Genomic DNA, 18,910 nt, shown 5'->3' on the forward strand with positions numbered 1-18,910 from the left:
CCACGCCCGGGGCTGGGTGGGAAGGCCCAGAGGCTCCTCAGTCAGCCCTTCCCCCTGCTCCACAAGCCCCATGTTCCCTCTCTGCTGTGATGTTGACGCCCACCTTTGCTCTTCTCCTTTGATAGAGGATCAATCACGGTGAGCTGGGTGGGGAAAGCCTCTCGAGAGCACGATTTAGAGTCTCAGAAGTCCTCTATGGTCTTTCTCCAGCCCTGGTGGGGGCTTCAGGACCTCTAGGTTGGCAACAGCCTCACTTCTGATTTTTCCCCAGTGCGCTAAAGCAGTGCAGACTAAAGAAAACTGGGAAAGCTGGAAAAGCTGGAAAGATAACTCTACAGAGAGGACCGCTCTGAACACTTCAGTGTGTCACTGTTCTGATTGTCCTAGTCAGGTGTTAAATTACGTCCACGTGTGTCTTTTTCTGATAATGTGAATGAGATCATGATATACATCTCTCTAACTTTTTATGTTTAAAAAACTTTAAATGTAGAGAAATTGAAAGAGTAAGAACACTGTGTTGCCATAATTGCTTTGTCTCTCCCTGTACATTGTTTGGGCTCCCCGGGGGATACTGGTGGTGAAAAACCTTCCTGCCAGTGCAGGAGACGCAAGAGACCCCTGGGTCAGCAAGATCCCCTGGAGGAGGGCATGGGAACCCATTCCAGTATTCTTGCCTGGAGAGAATTCCTTGAACAGAGGAGCCTGCTGGGCTATAGTCCATATAGTCTATATAGACTCACAAAGAGTTGGACACAACTGAAGCGACTCCCCATGCACGCATGCGTTGTTTACCTATGGGCATACATATCTGCTGTGTCATTTGAAAGTAAGATGTAATTGTCAAGTCTTTTCATTTAAAGTGAACCAACAGGCATCTTCTACGTAGGATCATCTCCTGTGTAAACACTTGACCTCCGAAAGTCAGGAGTAACTTCATAATACCCTCTGATTCTCAGTCCATAGTCATCTTTCCCTGCTCATCCTAAAAATGTGTTCTTTCCTCTAAACCAGTATGAACCAAACTAGGGTCATACATTGCATTTAGGAGTTTCTTCAGTCTCTTAGTCTCGCACACCCTTCTCTCCACTTAAAACTTTTTTTTTTTAATTGAGGCATTTAGTGAAGCGCATAGTGAGTGCCTAAACTGTACAGCCTAATGAGGTTTTATCTAGGAAAGCTGTGAAATTTTGGTTCCTACAGTTTTCACTAAACTATTGAACTTTTTCATCGTTTATTCAGTATTCACAAGTAGAGTGGCTCTTGGCTGCTTTTGGTTGTGTAAGCACAGCAAGTGTGTGTGTGGTCATTTTTCTCTGGTGATTGTGAGTGGTCTGTTTCTGTTTCTCTGTTCCTGTCTCGATCACTCTTGTTCTGACTAGGATATGGAAAACGTGTGCTTGGACTTTGGCACCATGTCTCCTGTTTAGGCCTGATTGATGGAGCTTGTAGGGGTCGATTTTAACTGCAGTCCATTACGGTCGCCTTCACTGAGATCACATGCATGGCAGCTGCCAGATCCCTTTGGATTAAACGTGATTGAAGGTGGAGGAGATAACTGTTTGTTTGCACTGAGCTTGAGTTGCAAGGAATAAACAGATAAATGGGTAGCTTGTGTCGTATGTTCCAGAGCTTTCCTTGGGCTGCTCAACATAGGTCTCCAGGGTCTCTTGGAAGGCAGTCCTGTCCAGAAAAAAGTGAGGAGGTCATTGGAGGAGTTGTAGCCACAGATTGCAGGGCTCCCCATAAGACCATCCTAATTCTGGCGGAGTCCTTTGAAAATCACCCCTGCCCTTGGCCTTTGTCACCCACAGGTTCTCGGGTTAGTCCCGACCTGGAACCGGAAGGTCCCAGCTTGAGCTGAGCTCTTCGGCTCTCCAGGCGGAGCCACAGAGCAAGGCTGGTGCTGCCTGCCTGACTCACACCTCTGCTTCCTCCTCTAGAGCTACCAGAACAGCTGACCCCCGAGGAGGAGGCTGAGGAGACAGAGGCCTGGGCCAAGCCCCTGAGCCAGCTCTGGCAGAACCGACCTCCAAATTTTGAGGCTGAGAAAGAGTTCAACGAGGCCATGGCCCAGCAGGCCCCTCATTGCGCTGTCTGCATGATCTTTCAGACTTACCATCAGGTAAGCCCTCGTATCCCCTCTGTTTACCCAGTGCCAGCACTCAGGACAGCTAGCTTTAATGGTGGGGACATAGTTTGGGAAGGGTGTGTTTTTGCCCCATCCGCCTGCTGGATGGAAAGGCTTCACCAGGCAGGTGAGCATGTGGGTTTCACTTGAGAATGCTCTGGGTAAGAACAGAGGGTGTGGCTTGGGCTCTGGGGGATTCCCGGCTCCCTTTGGCACTCAACACTGTTTGCTGAGGAATCTGCTCTTTCTAGTAAGTGATAATTCCTTCTAGGTAGTTTGTCGTCCTGGCCAGTCTGAAGAACTGGGGATTCTTTAAATCAGATCCTCCAGCGTTGTCTCTTTTCTTCCTTGCCCATAGCCACTGTGGATGTTGGCAGCAGTGGAAAGGCACTTGGGAGGGGCAAGAGTAGGGGCTTTGCAGGAGGAAGAGGGATGGGAAAGCACCCTGGCTGAGCCCAGCCGTGCCCCTCCCACTCGTGGGGCATTTGATGCCTCCACCATCATGGGTCTCTTTGAGTCTAGCTCTTGGAGGCCAAAAGGGCACCCACAGCAGCCTGTGCCAGAGGACCAGCTCAGTCTCAGCTGGGACCTACACAGGACAGCACGTAGGGAGCCAGTCCCGTGTGCTAGTTGGAGTGGCGTGGCTGTCCCTGAGCCGGGCAGGGGCCCCAGGTTCATGTTTGCCAAAGAATGAAACTTCAGACCCACGTACTTTGAGTTAGTAACTCATTCTTTCTTTCCAGTGACCAAAAAGCGAGCCCAAAAGTTCACTACGTGTCCTTGACTGGGCGGGAAGCAGGCAGATGGCCTGGCTATTTATCTGTCGAGCGGGGCTCAGCGTTCCATGAATGGCACAGGCTTGGGGTTGACATGTTTCTGGGCCCCATCTTTGGAACAGGGGGTGTATGTGCCATCCAGCGGCAGAGCCCGCAGATCCTCGCAGTCAGGCTCTTTGCCAAGGGAAGGACATGGACACAGTGTTCTTCCCGAAGGGGCTCCAAGCCAGGAACAGCATGTGGGGCTCCAACCATGTGACAGAGTTGCAGCTCAGGTGACTGCTGACATGGCCTCGAGAAGAATCTGTGCTGGCCCGGGGGAGCACCTGCCCTGGGGCCTCTCTCTGGGTGGGGTGCTGTGCCATGCAGCACAGAGGGAGGCCCCTAAGAACAGCCTCGCCAGCCTCTCAGTGCATTTTATTACCGTCTGGTTGGGAAAGATTGAAGTCCCAGTTGCCTATTACCTCTCTTCCTCTTCCCGGTTGTCCCCGGGGGCCTTTGTTTGATGCTGCTGTGAGAAATTGAATTTGAGTCATTAGAGGTAACTTCAATTAGCAGCTCTGGGATAATGGCTGTGCACCTGGGAGCCATAGCCGGCCCCGTCAGGAAGAGAGCAGCTTTCTGCTGACAGAGCAGGTGGGGAGTGCAGGACCCAGGTCGGGTCCCTGAGGTGTGCGCTTGCCCCCTCCTTAGGTGGAGTTTGGAGGTTTTGGTCAGAGCTGTGGCAGCGCTCCAGATTTGGCCCCCCAGACGCAGAGGACCAAGCCATTGATTCCAGAAATGTGCTTCACCTCGACTGGCTGCAGCACGGACATCAACCTGTCCACCCCTTACCTGGAGGAGGACGGCACCAGCCTCCTGGTGTCCTGCAAGAAGTGCAGCGTCCGGGTCCACGCCAGTGAGTGCCTCACCTCTTCTCTGCATGCAGTCTCAGGGCAAGGGCATCTGATCAAGTCCTTCCACCTCTCAGTCTCCCGACAGCCTCCCAGCTCCCCACCCCACTGCCCCCCCAGTGCAAAGATTGCTTATATGTTGTTGGAGTGGTCAGATCGGGTCTGTGACTTGGGTCTGTGCTCGTACTGTCCACCCTGGGCTGTCCCCCTGGTTGCAGATACGTGGAGGGGACTAGTCCCTGCTGGTCACTGGGTGTTGGTACCAATGAATCTGGTTTCTGACTTTTTGAGACTTTGGTCCATACCATATGGCTGATTTGTGGGGGCCATGGCGCTAGAATTCAGGGGTCTCTGTAAGATTTGCTTGTCGCTTTGGGAAAGGGTATTTGGAGAGGAGCTGCAGGTCTGCTTTCTGACTCTGGGTTTAATTTGCTCACCTCGGTGTCCCTGTTAGGTTGCTACGGGGTACCCCCTGCAAAGGCTTCTGAAGACTGGATGTGTTCTCGGTGTTCAGCCAATGCCCTGGAAGAGGTGAGCGCGTCCATGCTGTCGCTGTCTCCCCGTGAGACGCGCTTGCTCAGGGCCACTGTTTCATGTGGACCCTGCCCCAGCGGTCTGAGCAAGACCCGGTACACAGTGATGTGAGAGTGTTGTCAGAATAAACCCCCCCGCCGTGAGCGCGCTTGCTGCCCATCTGCAGCGGGGCCTGATGGCGTCTGGAAGCTGTTTGCCCCATTGTGTCAGGACCGAGTAGAGGTCCTCTGGTGAACAGACCACTGCCCCCTGTAAAGAATTGAGCCATCAGGGCAGAGCATCAGAACAGGGCTCAGATGTTCATTTTGTGCCTTTCTCTTTATTCTTCACTCCTCTCTGGAACCTGGCAGTACCCGCATAGGAGGCAGGCAGAGCCCTGTAATGCCCGCAGCCTAAGCAGGGTATCGTTCATGACTTTCAGTTGTTATTATTAACAGGGAAGACAATTAGGTTAAGTCAGGCGAATAATTGGTGCACTTTAGCCCCGAGTGGCCTCCCTGTCTTCCTGCAGGGGAGTCCTGGTTCCGGGGGCTGTGCAGGCGAGGCCTCCCATGCTTTCTCATGTGAAGGCTACAGTTGCCTGAAGGAAGTCACTAGGAGAACAGATTGGATGTTAATAATTCGGTGGTGACCACTCCTCCTCCCCTACTTCTTGGCAGGACTGCTGTTTGTGCTCATTACGAGGAGGAGCCCTGCAGAGAGCCAACGATGACAGGTGAGTTTTCTGAGCCCTGAAGCCGTGTGCAGGCGTGCCGCCAGGGTAGGGGCTGTCATCCACATGACTGATGATGACTTGGGAAGCACACTGTTTGGGGCTGAAATAGCATCTCCAAGACCAATTTTAAAGATGGGAAGCCAGGCAGTCCAGAGCTTCCCCTTGGAGGCAGCATTGTAAGTTACACCCTTCTGGAGAAGCTAAGATGGACTCACGAGGGTGTGAAGACCCTGTGAAGATGATGCCGGGGCTTCATGGTGGACAGGGGACCTGACGGGTTAGATGTGGGGCTGGTGCAGAGGTGGCCATGGCTGTGGGCTGTGAGCCCTTCCCAAAGCAGACTCCCTGGCTGTCGGGAATGAGGGCGCATGTCCTTCAGGAGGGTGTTGGGACATTGAGGAAGCCCAGCTACACCTACCCACTCGTCAGCCAAACCCATAGAGGGTTCTGTTCCTCAGTCCGGAGCTGGGCTTCTCTGCTGCCAGCAGGTCACTTTCAGTCAGCTGAATATTTTAAGTCTTTATTGAATCTGTTGCAGTGTTGCTTCTGTCTTTTTGTTTTGGTTCTTTTGAGTGCTGGTCATGTGGGATTTTAGTGGGGTCTTAGCTCCCCATCCAGGGATCAGACCCACACCCCCTTGCGTTGGAAGGCGAAGTCTTAACCACAGGACCACCGGGGAAGTTCTGTGAGCCGAGTTTTTGTGCTTGGTCCCGGCTTAGTGGTTCTGGGGTAGAAATGTCAGGTGAATGAGGTTTTTGCTCTGAGGCCTGGCTGCCTAGGGGAGAGTACTCACAGGTCGATGGGGAAACAGCAGGGAGGACCCTGCTTCCAGCTGAAATCCTTAGCGCACACACCACCAAGCCTCTTGCCTCGCAGGCATCCCCTTCATGCTGCTCTGCTCACTCCTTCCACTGCTCTGGAGCACTTGCTGCCCTGACTGGAGGGCACTGTGTTCCTTACAGTCGCCAGAGTGCTGTTTAAGTCCTCCTTTTCTTTGAGTGGAAATGGCTCTGCTTGCACCTCCCACCTTCGCCATATAATCCTTGGTCTGCCCTGCGGAGCTGTGCAGAAACAGACCTGTCCCCACTCACACACTGCAGGTGGCCCCACGTGGCCCCTACACCGTCTTGTCGTATGTAGGTTTTCACCTGGCCTGATCCTGAGAGCACTCACCATCTTAGTGGAGCCCATCTAGGTGCGTGTTAGTTTCTCCAGCTGTCCCAAACTTTAATTCTCTGAGGGTGTCCATTGAACACACCTCTCAGAGTAAATGGGGCTGGACAGAAACGAAAGAGTGATTCTGAGGTGGACGAAGGGAGCAGAAGGGAGAGGTCATTTTGGCCCTGGGAAAGGTTTGGGCAAAGGCGTGGAGGGGAGGGCTGGGCTTACTGGCAGATTGGGGCCCATTTGGAGATATTTTGAGGAAGCGCCCAGGTTCTCCAATTAAAGACATCTGTAGGGAGTTCTCTAATTTATTTTCACTTTCTAAACCACACCCCCAGTTAGCTGTGGCTCTGTGTATTTAGCAGCAGGCTGTGAGTGGTGTAAACAGTGTGATGCTGTGCTGACCTGGGACTGTGTGGTGGGGACCTTTTCCCACTTAGTGTGGGAGACACTTCTGGTCTTAACTCTCTGGGTCTGAGGACCTTGCTGGGAACTTCAGGGGTCACAGTGGCAGAGGGAGGAAGCACCACAGTCAGGCCCACATCAGAAGAGGCCATGCTCTTCAAAAGCGGCAGTTGAATTTTTGTTCTCTGTATCTTTTTGTCCAGAGTTTGCCCCAGCTGTGCACGTGCACGTTTATTTTTAGTCCTGTACAGTTCCTTTGTATTTTGTTGCTTGAGGAGAAATTTGTCCAGGTAGAAGCATTGCAGCATTGTGGCAGAGGGTCCCAGGTCCCAGTCTGTCTCATCCCCCTTGCCCTCCACCCCCACCTCTATACTCTAATTCTAAGAGGTCAAAGGTCTCTTCTTCTGAAGCTTCTTATGCTGGACAGGGGCTGCAGACCATTGCCTACACTTCACTGACTGTTCCAAGGACCTGTAGGGACCTGGGCCACTTTCTCCCAGAATGGGTTGAACTCTTTGAGCCATCCTGAAGCCTTACTTCGAACTGTTGGAACCTAGAAGACACAAACTTAACCAAAAGGTTAAACAAACAGGGCTAAAAAGGAGAACCATGATAGCCATTTAGCCATTTGAAGAGCCCGGAGCAAAAACAGGGTGTTGGGAACAAAAGCAGGTACTGAACATGCATCCTGGACTCAGCACCACCAGAGGGGTGGGCACACCATCTACCCTTCTGGCCCGACCCCTAGACACATGTTACTCTCATCCTATATAAGTCACAAGCTTGCCTCCCCACCCTGCAGGGAGCAGGCAAGCAAGGGAACTTGTTCTTTGTTCTTGCTCCCCCTTGCTACAGCAGGGCCTCTATAAGCCTTGCCTGGGGGAAAAAACCAAAAACAAAGAAGAGAAAGCCATAGGGTCTGAGGGGACTGAAGTGGCCTTTGCCTTTGGCAGATGGGTCCATGTCTCATGTGCGGTGGCGATTCTGGAAGCAAGATTTGTCAACATTGCAGAAAGAAGTCCAGTGGATGTGAGCAAAATTCCCCTGCCCCGCTTCAAACTGGTAAGGAGAGAGAGATGAGCATGTGACTGTGCATCCTTTCTCTGTTTCCAAGGCTCTGGGTAGAGGGGAACATAGCACTTATGAGGGCATCCCCTGGCTGGTCTTGTGCCCCTTGGTTTGGGGCGTGATTTAACAGTTCTCACCCTGTGGTTAAAACTACTTAATGAGGGTGTCTGTTATCAGATATGAGATTAACAGAGGGTGTATGCACCCTCGTGTTTTGGGAAGCAGGTGGGCTCTTGCGTGTATGGCTCTGTGCATTTGGGGGAGCAGTAGAGGAGACCGTCCCAGTTTCTGCAATATTTGGCCTACTTCCCCTGTGTTGTAGAAATGTGTCTTCTGTAAGAAACGGAGGAAAAGAACTGCCGGCTGCTGTGTGCAGTGTTCTCACGGCCGTTGCCCAACTGCCTTCCACGTGAGCTGCGCTCAGGCTGCAGGCGTGATGATGCAGCCAGACGACTGGCCTTTCGTTGTCTTCATCACCTGCTTCCGGCACAAGATCCCTAATTTGGAGGTGAGGGGGCTGCCATTCTGGAATCCGCTTGACCATTTTTCCTGAGTCATTTTCTCTGCAGGCTGTTCATTTGTTGTGTCAGCAAGTTACTTCCTTAAGCACTATGCTTCTCAGAAATGCTAATGAGTGTGGAATTAGGAGGTGACCCCTGTCCATCTCTGCTTCCTGCCCTGTATTTCCTAATCCTGGGGTATCAACTGCCTTGTGGTTGATTCCTTGTTTGCCTCTCCTCCTGGATAAACTCCTTGAGGGTCCGTGTCTTGTTAATCTGGGTGTCAGGGACATTGCAGAAGCTCTGTAAATATCGTGAACTTACGGGAAGAGTAGTATACCATGAGCCCTACATGGCACTGATTTTCTCTAAGTAGTGAAGCTTAGTGAAAGCTGCATGAAAAGGTTTGGATTAAAGGTGGCATTGATGTGGGTCTTAAATAATAAAGGGGAATTATGAGCAGGATGCAGTTCAAGTCTTCAGAAACAGAATGAGCGAGCCTCAGGAGGAGGAACGTGTAAGACTGGGTTCTGGGAACCTGGTGGGGGTTGGTACTAGAAAGGCAGGCAGTGCCAGAGGAGGAAGGCCCTGGGCTGCCACGTTCAGTTAGGAGTCTGACCTTTCTTCCACTAGGAGAGGGGAACTTGATCAGTATTATGACTTCGAGCTATATTTTTTAAAACCATTCTGGTTTGAAGAAAAGATTGAAGGAATACGAATTTGAGGCCAGGAGACCAGTTAGCCTAGGTGAGAAGTTGAGGTCTGAAGTGGGAACACAGAGGCAGAGCTTTAGGATCACAACCAGCACTGGATCCCACAGTGGGTGGAACTGATGGGTCTGTTGACTGCCATGGGGAGAGGAAGAGGGAGGTGAGCGAGTGTGGATTCCATCCTTAAAGATGGAAGGGATGCTAATACGATATTAACTATGTTCAGGAGCTGAGATGGGCCAGGGCTGTTTTGTAGGGGAAAGTGGGGGAGATAGAAAACAAGGGAAGGACCTGTAGACTTTGATATTGCTGGAACATTCTGGCTGAGGTACCAGGAGGCAGTTGGATTCACTGGATGAAAATTTGGATATTATCAGCATTTAACAGGATAGTTAAAGCTAATTCCTATTAGAAACTGGGCTCTGGAGATTCCTAATAGAAGGAGTAGATGGTAGAGCAGGAAGCAGGGAAAGCAGCTGAGAAGCAGAGAGAGACGTGGAGAGAAGCAGAGCAGCAGGGGGCTCAGGAGGGCCTCATGCTGTCGGGGTGGCAGCGCTGTGTGCACCCCACCTTGGGGCTCCAGGGGCAGTCAGGACAGGAGCCATTGTGCCTTCCGTGAGGTGCAGTCTAGTAGAGGGGACGCCCATGAAGACTTGTCAGCAGTGTGGTAAAGAACAGTCATAAAAGGAAGGACACAATAGAGCACCAGCGCAGAGGACAAATTGTCCCCTTACCGTTTGGCTCTTGGAAAAGGCCTTGGCTGACTGGCTCTTTCTTCTTCTCCTTTAGTTACTTACTTATTTGGCTGCCTTGAGTCTTAGTTGCAGGACATGATTTTCATTGTTTGTTGCAGCCCAGACTTGGTAGTTGTGGCTCGCAAGCTCAGTTGCTCTGCGGCATATGGCATGCTTAGTTCCCTGACCAGGGATTGAACCCACATCCCCTGCACTGCAAGGCGGATTCTTAACCACTGGACCACCAGGGAAGTCCCTGGATCCTCCGTTTTCGTAAATATATTCTACTGAGTGCAAGAGGTGGTTGGGGGTGGGTTGGGAGCTTAGGAAGAAGGGAAAATAGTCAATGAGGAATAAAAGCCTGAGGTACTTTTGGTGAGGGGGTAGGAGTTTTGTTTTGGAACAGGATTGTGATGTGGTGGTGATTATTATCCCCCTGCCCATCCACACACCCTCACATTGGCAGCTGTAGATGGCTGGTACTATAAGGAAAGGTGGGTACTGTTGAGTATTTCTTTTACTAATTCATTCTTCACCCACGTACTGGGCATGTCTGACAGTTATTTGTGTTTTGTTTTGTTTTAACTTTATTTATTTTGGTCGGGCAGCTTGTGGGATGTTAGTTCCCTGACCAGGGATTGAACTTAGGGAACCTCAACCGCTGGAGAGCGGGGAATTCTCCAGGCACAGTTTTAGGTGCTGGGAACATACTAGTGAATGAGGTAACAGTGCCTGCCTTCCTGCTGCATTTCCTGTGGTTGAAAGATGTGTTGAAACAAGTAAACATACAGTGTTAACAGATGCGAAATAAGAGTAAGGCTGGATACAGGAATGGAAGAGGAGGTAGTAAGCAGTGTTGTCCCTGAGTTGACTCTTGGATGTGAGGGAGCCAGTGTGCAGAGAACTGGGGAAGAACCTTTCAGGTAGAGGGAACAGAGGTGCAGAGACCTTGAGGTGGGAACGCGCTTGGCACGAGTGCTCAGGACAGCAGGGAGGCCAGCGTGGCTGGAGCGCAGAGCTCGGGCCGCTTAGGGAGGGGTGGTTGGACCCGAGGCTGCCAGATACTCTGTGATCTCATTTGCATCAGGGGCAAGTTCAGAATGGGAAGAAGGGTGATATGAGGGCCCCAGAGACAGCAGAGTCCTTGTAATGAGGAGCTGTGTCATAGACAGCTGAGGACATCCAGGGAACCTCAGTCTTTGTGCTCTGACCCTGAGGGTAGAGCTGGTGGGAAGGTCTGTGTGGAGTATTGTGTGGGGGCCCCGGGCCTGCTGCACGTCCACTTTGATGTGTGTCTGGACTATGTGGATTAGTAGGTGCTGTCTGGCCAATTCCTCACAATAGGGAAGTCACAAGAGTCTGGGGAGTTTGGGGTGAGACAGGATGGTTGGTTGGCATAAGGACCAGTTGCGTACTATGAATGAGGGAGGAGCTACATTATGGGGGAAACGTGACACTAGGTTTTCCCATGTCCTGGCCGGGGTGTGGGTATCTGGAAAGACCTATGCCGTTTACCTTTCCATTCTCATGCCTCTCTTTCCCTGGTGAAGAGGAACCAGCTTATCTTGGTCCCCATTTGCTAGGCCTGTCAGCTCAACATGGGCATAACCCAAGCCTCTGTTTTTTTCCAGCGTGCCAAGGGGGCCTTGCAGAGCATCACCGCAGGCCAGAAGGTCATTAGCAAGCATAAGAACGGGCGCTTCTACCAGTGTGAGGTGGTAAGGCTCACCACTGAGACCTTCTACGAAGTCAACTTTGATGACGGCTCCTTCAGCGACAATCTCTATCCTGAGGACATAGTGGTAATGTCTGCGTGGAGCTTCTTGGGCATTTTGGGATGGGGGTATTTCTAGGTTTGACTGACCGTGTGCCCACCTGCCTTTTCTAGCCAGGCCCATGGATCCATCATTTGGCCCCCAAACAGAAAGAAGTGTTTGTACTGGTCTTTCTATACAGAGAACATTGTATGCCACTAGGGTACCCTGGTTTCTCTAGAAGCTTGTAGGAAGCAGTGTTTTCTGCAGTAATTTGAAACATGCTTGTATTGCTCAGTCGGTAAAGTATCTGCCTACAATGCGGGAGACCCGGGTTCAATCCCTGAGTTGGGAAGATCCCCTGGAGAAGGAAATGGCAACCCACTCCAGTACTGTTGCCTGGAAAATCCCATGGATGGAGGATCCTGGTAGGCTACAGTCCACAGGGTTGCAAAGAGTCGGACACGACTGAGCGACTTTGCTTTGCTTACCCTTAACTCATTGGAAAAGACCTGATGCTGGAAAAGATTGAAGGCAAACGAAGGGGACGGCAGAGGATGAGATGGTTGGATAGCATCACCAACTCAATGGACATGAATTTGAACAAACTCTGGGAGATAGTGGAGGTCAGAGGAGCCTGGTGGGCCACAGTCCATGGTGTCGCAAAGAGTCAGACACAGGTTAGTGACTGAACAGCAACAGCAACAACCTGTGAAGGTGTTCTGATGCACTGGATGAAGGGCCCAAGCTTTGGAATCAGATCAGTGTGCCAGTACCTGCTCAGCAGCTGTGTAATTTCTGGAGAATTATCCAGTTACCTCTTTTCTACCATGCCCTCTTGGTACATGTGTGGAGTGTGCTTTTGGTTCTTTACAGTTGAAGGCTTTGGAGGCTGAATAGAAGCTGCTTGGAGATAACCCTGGCCTGACTGTGTTACCAACACCTGAGACACTGGAGGCCCGGCCTGGACTTGGTCCTGGGTTTTCTGGCTCAGGACTCAGCACTCAGTTCAGGTTTCCCCTGTTGCTCGTCTCTCTGTCCCCATTCCCCCACCCAACCCCCAGCCTTTTCATGTTAGACTGAGCACTAGCATAGTGGGACGAAGCCACTTCTTCCTTTAACACGTCCACACACATTAGCAACTTAGCTAAAGATCCACTCATTAGTTGTAAGGCAGAATTCTATGTATTAGCAGCAGAGATGGTATCAGGTGTGTCTGTGGCAGTAGGCTAGCTATGCTTTGTGATGCTCTTCCAGTTTGGCAGGCACTGGGCTAGGTTCTTGACTCGGGGCTCTGTCAGACTCGGATAATACCAACTCAGAAGCAGGAGGTATCTGCAACTTAGAGAACTCTCAGGACTCTTAGACATTATTACTGAGGACCCTAAAGAGCTTTATGTGGATTGTCTATTAACCCTTGCCTGCCTGTGTTATCAACAAGGTTCATTATTTGCTCGTGATTTTCTATTGGCTCATTATTAGTAGAAATTAAAACTGAGATTGATTTGAAATAGTCCATTGTTTTTAACAATTTGAAGTAAAATGAAAAGTATTAGAGGAGTGCCAGTTTTCTATAATTTTGCAAACTCCTTTAATGTCTCAGCTTCATTTTGTTGGAATATATTGTTTTGGTTAAAGTGTATGAAGAAAACTCTGTCTCACATAGATAAGCAGTTGAAAAAGTGAGTATTTAAATAGCCTTCCAGATGATTGTGTTCATTCTCCTTTGATACTGCACCAAACCTCAGTGCAGTAGTTAGCTGCAGTGCGGACTCTGAAGGCAGCTTGGTGAACATGCTCTCTTAAATTCTGTTGGTCTGTCTTACACTGAGAATGCATCTTTCACCCGTGGTGATTGTGAACCCTCACCCATGTTGGTGTAATGGGCTATGCAGATATTTCAGGTATTGTTAAATTTTATTATACAGTACCAAAAAACCACTTTAATTTGTAGCACGAATCTCAGAAAAGTCTTTAAATTTTAGGGAGCATCAAGCTCATGGTGGTGATACGACTTTTCTGAAATTATAACTTGTGCTTGAAAACTTAGGTTTTATTACTGGCAGTACCGTCAATCCGTTTTCCTCGAAATGAAAGGCTCACTTCATTCATTTTCAATATCTCTGCCAGTACCCAAGTCTGAATAACCTGTTTGTCTTTTTTTTTTTTTTTTCCCCCAAATAAAACTAGTGTTTCACAAAAAAAGCAGTTACTTCTCACAACTCAGTTACCCTGTGCTTTTTCTCAGGACAGCCATCATGCTTCAGTGTGCAAAAGAAAATGTCTTCTGAGTACTTACACATGTACTTAAAGATTGTGGTTTAACAAAATAATTTTTTCTGCTTTATCAAAGGGACATTGTTACGTGGTTACAGGTTTTCCTCTTTTGTTCCTACATCATGAGTACACAGTGGCTAAGAATTAGTAACAAGTAGTAGACCTCAGGGTTGTTGCTTCAATATGTGCTGTGGTGCCAGCAATCGCACACTTTTAGGTGTTATGCCGTCACTGCAAATGTCAGCACAGTGAAAGAGACTCATGTTTTAATGTTATTGTGAAAATTATCATGCCCTTGCTTGCTCCCTGCTGGTGGCTCAGGAATCTCCCTAAAGTGTGCAGACCATACTTTGAGAACTGCCGTTATCGGAGGAAAAACTGAGTATCCTAGAACTTAAGTGATTTATCCAAGATCAATATTTATCAAAGATCAGATATTTGACTAGTTAAAACTGCCACCTCAGATTCTTTTGTGGGGCAGTGCTTTCTATTTAATTGTTGAATTCATAACACAATATAGTTACTGTGTAACTAGTCAATAATGAGTTGGCAATACCGTATAAAGCCATTTCTATTCAATAAATGAATTGGCAGTAGAACCTTCCTCTTGTCATGAGTGGAAATTGGAAAGAGCAATTAGAATTTTAGATATTTGGCATTTTAGACTCTGTCCCATTCCTGCTCCAAGGTGTATTTTTTGGGCCACGTCCCCAAGCACCTTCTCCCATTTCTGCCCATCAGACCTTTGATTCAGCTGCCATGAGCATGCTCACACACTGACCAAATTATGTAACAAGCCCTCTACTGGGAATGCAGCGAGGGTTCCACCCAGCCTTAGGGTGCCCCTTCTGCAGGGAGTCAAAGTGCTAAAGTTTTTTGCCAAGTCCCATGGTAGGTGGTCTTTTATTACTTTCCTGTTAAGAACCCCTCTCTTAAAATAGTGGAGTGCAGTTTGAGTGTTTCTTCCTGGCAGAACCCTTAGAACTGTCCCTTAGACAGTTGAACGGACATGAGAAAGGTTCTTGATGATGGTAGTTGTCTTCTACATTTATTAAGGTTATTATAGCTGCTTTTTTTGTCACCTGGAACAGCAGCAGCCAGCAGAGATAGCAGGTAGACTAGGACTTAAGCAGGTCTCTCAAATGGACCTCCCTTTCACCCTTCTTCTTACTGTTCCCTCAGAGTCAGGACTGTCTCCAGCTGGGTCCTCCTGCTGAAGGGGAAGTAGTCCAGGTGAGATGGACAGACGGCCAAGTCTATGGAGCCAAGTTTGTGGCCTCCCACCCCATCCAGATGTACCAGGTAACCAGAGGCTTTGCTGGGGATGGGGGGAGGCTGCTGTTTGGTTAGTTAAGTGTTTCCTCTTGAGCCAGAGGCGGGGCAAGTCTTTGCTCTTGGGAGAGGAGAGCTTAAGGTATTGGTCACAACCCTTTTCAGAGCTGGGGCTGCCCTGTGTCCAGTCTGCTGGGTATGGCTTCAGTGTTCTAAACCCTTCCTGTGTCTGCAGGAAATGGCAGGAAATGGCCAATGTGCATGGTGGACCAGGGAGCGACAAGATAGCTTAAGGCCTTTGTTTCCTTGGTAGGTGGAGTTTGAGGATGGCTCACAGCTTGTGGTTAAGAGAGATGACGTGTACACGCTGGATGAAGAGCTTCCCAAGAGAGTCAAGTCTAGACTGGTGAGTATGTTTTCTGTGTGCCCTTGGTTCCCCTCTGGGAGGAAGGGAACAAAGCAAGGACATGATCCTTTGTTTTTGCTTCGGGAGGTGGGGGCATTGGCCACAAAGTGCTCGTTTATTTGGCTTGCCTATTCTTCTATAGTCAGTAGCCTCAGACATGCGCTTCAATGAGATTTTCACGGAGAAAGAGGTTAAGCAGGAGAAGAAACGGCAACGAGTTATCAACTCAAGGTACCGGGAAGATTACATCGAGCCTGCACTATACCGGGCCATCATGGAGTAGGGGTGCTTCCGGCAGCTGAGAGAGTCCCAGTCATCAAGGCGAAAGCACTCTGGGGTTCCACAGCACAGCAGACACTTGGAACTCTGAAGTCTCTAAAGTGAATTGTAAAATGAAAAGGAATGAACTAACCGACCCCATCATCTTCTCACCCTGCCCTCATTGCATTCCGCTGTGGTGCAAGGATGAGCCCTTCTTGGACATGTGGCAAGATGCTGAGCTCCCAGCTGATGGGCTAAGCACTGGAATGCTATGGCTGCACTGGCCCCAGTCTGCAATGGGTCGACTGTGCTGACTGGGCTGGTTACTCTGTTCCTGGCCTCGGACTTAGCTTCCTAACGATCACCTGCACCAACTAGGCAGAGGTGCTGGTGCTTGCCCCCCTAACCCCTTTTGTATTTATGTGTGTGGGTGTGGGTGTGTGTGTGGGGTGTGGGTGTGTGTGTGTGTGTGTCGGTATGTATGTTTGGTCTGGACCAGCTTCTGCCAGCCCCTGGCCTTTACTTTCTTCCTTGCCTATTCAGGGCAACAAAAATGTGAAATTCTGCCCTCAGCTGAGCTGAGTAAGGGCCCCTGGGGGTTGGCTGGAGATGGCTGTGGCATCTGTCTGTCCCTAGAACTGCCTCAAGGGAGTGGTGGCAAAGCTGCAGTGATGAGATGGAGATGCTGAGGAAATAAGCCAGCTGTTTGCCCTCTCTTGAAGAAGAAGATAGGATAATCTGGGGGTGTGTGCTCATTATCACTTGAGGCACAGAGCACCTGTGGACACAGTATTAGAGGGTGTGGGTGGGGAATAATCTGAAGGGAGATCTAATGATGGAAGCAGGCAGAGCCTGGCGAGTGATTCTGTCAACAGAAAATTGCAATCATGCAGGGGTTGGGAGGGTTAAGATGAACTGGGGCCACTGGAGGCCAGGGGCAGGTTTAGATACGCCCCTTGGTCTAGGAGTGGGAGGGAGCTGATTTTGGGGGTGGGGGTGGGACTGGAGGGCAACACTGAAGGGGTTAAACAGGTTTTTGCTCCTCATGAATTTGTTTGCCTGGGCCCAGGATTGGAGGGCTTCACACTTATACCCTGTGTATACAAGAATCAGATTTATAATACTCCCCGTTTTTTTGTTACGTATGAACGCTATAAACCAAATTATTTTGAAAACTGGTGCATCACCTTGTCCTTAGCAATAAAATGTGTTGAGCAGAGGATTGGCTGTGTCTGCCCCAAGGAGCCTGATGGCTCAGGGTCAGGCCGGGAGTGTACCTAGAGTCCACAGGCTCTGGAGCAGGGCCATGCCTTTTAAGAAGGCTCTTGAAGGCCCTCCTAAAGAGATGGACTCTATCAAGTTCTGGTCCTTTGGCTCTGTGAAGGGGACCTGGGGAGAAGAGGCCCTTTGGCCGAGAGCACGTCCTTTTGCTTCTTTTACTTTAGAGATGGGATGGAAAAGCTAATAGAGGGAGAACCAGACCACTTCCACAACCTGTAGAAAGAACTGAGTTTGATCTCTTCTCATCTCAACCCCACTTACTAACTTCATTGAGCAGGTGTAAATTTATACCAGTGTCTGTTCCATAAAAACTGTAGAATCAGCTTGAAAGAAGGCAGGACATTTTAGGTACTTGAAGAGCAAGAGGTTGCCCCCTGTCCCCCTTCCCTTGGGTCCTGAAACCTTTCTGATCTGTCTGTAGTTGGTGAGACACTTCCTGGAGGACGACCCAGTTCCTTTGACCAGCGGTGGGTTCCTAAGGTCCGGGTGGACAAGGATAGAGCAGCAGCAGAGCAGGGAGGGACTGGTGAACTGGGCACAGCAGAGCTGTTCCAGCTGGTCTAGTTCTTGGCTCTGGCCAGGTGTGGGAGAGTCTTGGGTCAGCTTAGCAACTCAACGCTGCTTTGTGTCCTGGGGCTTGGGAGATGGCTGCCACCTCTGGTGTCTGTGGGGAAAGGATGAGCAGCAGGTTTCAAAGATTCTTTTCTGTTCTGCCAGTCTCCTGGGGCCAAGAAAAGGGAGGTTGACTCTTTTGTCCAGCACCCAAGGATTCTCAGGGGAGAGTGGACAGAACCTGGCCTTAATGGATTGGCAAGCCCTGGGAACACACATCTTTGGAGGGAAGGAAACTTTCCCCAGACTTGGCAGGGTCTGGAACCTCCCTCCCTCTCGCTGACCTACCATCCCCATCCGTGCTTCAGGACAGGCAGGAAAGTCCCTGGTGTAACCCCAGCTGTTCCTTCTCAACAGCTGATTATTTTTCTAGAAATTTTTGTTTTGGTCGAATGTAATAATCCCCTGGGAAACTTAAAGTTTAAAGAGGTGATGAAATTCAAGTCCCACAGAACAGGCCCTTGTGCCTACAGTCAGGCCCAGGCCTCAACCAACTCACCGGGCTCCCCCTCAGAAGCCTTTTTGTCAGGACAAACTGCCCATCTTTGGTGAGGTAAAGTCTTAGGGTTGGCAACCAAAGATCGCAACCAGACAGTTCTTCCTATCCCGTAAATTCGCGCGAGGGGTAATTGTGTTTTAAATTGTGCCCCAGTAGGGTGGGAGAAAGCTGGGATCTCCGGAGCTGCGAAGGGTAGACGAAACGGGGCGGATAGGTCCTGGAATAGAAACTGTAAAGGCTATTAACGTGTGAGGCTGTAAAGTAGTAAGAAGGGCAGCCAGCGACCCCTGTACGCCCTCACTCCACAGGATTGGGCAGGGTTGCCCAACCTGTGGAGGTCCACAGCCTCGGGTCTCAGCCTGGGTCTGGGGCGGATGTCTGCGTCCCTTGGCGTGGAGTGACCGTGGACCCCTGTCCCCCTCACGACCGAGAACAGGCTCTGGAGGGATTATCTGGGCGGACCGTGAGCCCTGCGGCCGTCAGAAACCCACATCCCGAACGCGCACCCCCCAGGGTGTGAAGCTGCGAGTGGAGGATTCCTCCAGTCGGCAGTCGGGCTCCGAGGAACCGGGAGGGCGCGTCGGCGCGGAGGCAACAGGGCCGGGCGTCGGTCCAGCAGGCCTGGCCGGCAGGACCGACTCCCCACCCTGCCAGCAGCCCTGGTCCGCGCGGGGCGGGGCGGAGGGGAGAGGGGGTCGCGGGATGGGCGGGTTGCAGAACTCGGGGCTCCGGTGATAGCGGGCCCCTCTGGGGTGTGCCCGCCCACTGCTCGCAGCGCAGCCCCGCATTGGTCAGCCCGGTGCCCCGCCCGGCTCCCGCGCGCCGATTGGCCATGAATGCCCGACCCCCGGCGAGGGCGCTGAGGCGGAGAGCCGGATTGGTGGTCCCGCCGTCCCAGGGTCGCGGCCGCGCGCTCCGCCC

At 50.7% G+C, this 18,910-nt stretch overlaps 1 protein-coding gene across 6 annotated transcripts in view; it reads left to right on the top strand.

Moving 5' to 3' along the window:
• KDM4A (lysine demethylase 4A) overlaps positions 1 to 16,816 on the top strand; it is a 40,559-nt gene extending 23,743 nt beyond the window's left edge. For 4 of the 6 annotated variants that reach the window (XM_086383914.1, XM_086383896.1, XM_086383903.1 and 1 more), the window contains exons 13-22: positions 1,941 to 2,122; positions 3,598 to 3,802; positions 4,252 to 4,328; positions 4,991 to 5,046; positions 7,569 to 7,677; positions 8,006 to 8,191; positions 11,259 to 11,429; positions 14,841 to 14,960; positions 15,244 to 15,336; positions 15,479 to 16,772. In XM_086383914.1, the coding sequence (XP_086240040.1) occupies positions 1,941 to 2,122; positions 3,598 to 3,802; positions 4,252 to 4,328; positions 4,991 to 5,046; positions 7,569 to 7,677; positions 8,006 to 8,191; positions 11,259 to 11,429; positions 14,841 to 14,960; positions 15,244 to 15,336; positions 15,479 to 15,619 (1,340 nt within the window). In that variant the 3' untranslated portion in view covers positions 15,620 to 16,772. Of the gene's footprint in view, positions 1 to 1,940; positions 2,123 to 3,597; positions 3,803 to 4,251; positions 4,329 to 4,990; positions 5,047 to 7,568; positions 7,678 to 8,005; positions 8,192 to 11,258; positions 11,430 to 14,840; positions 14,961 to 15,243; positions 15,337 to 15,478 lie in introns of all 6 variants that reach the window. The other 2 variants (XM_086383946.1, XM_086383936.1) reach the window with 1 other exon arrangement.
• Positions 16,817 to 18,910: the final 2,094 nt, after the last annotated feature.

The sequence above is a fragment of the Bos grunniens genome, chromosome 3, assembly GCF_055505025.1.
Source record: "Bos grunniens cultivar Pamir isolate PY7600 chromosome 3, Bosgru_T2T1.0, whole genome shotgun sequence".
Taxonomy (NCBI): Eukaryota; Metazoa; Chordata; class Mammalia; order Artiodactyla; family Bovidae; genus Bos; species Bos grunniens.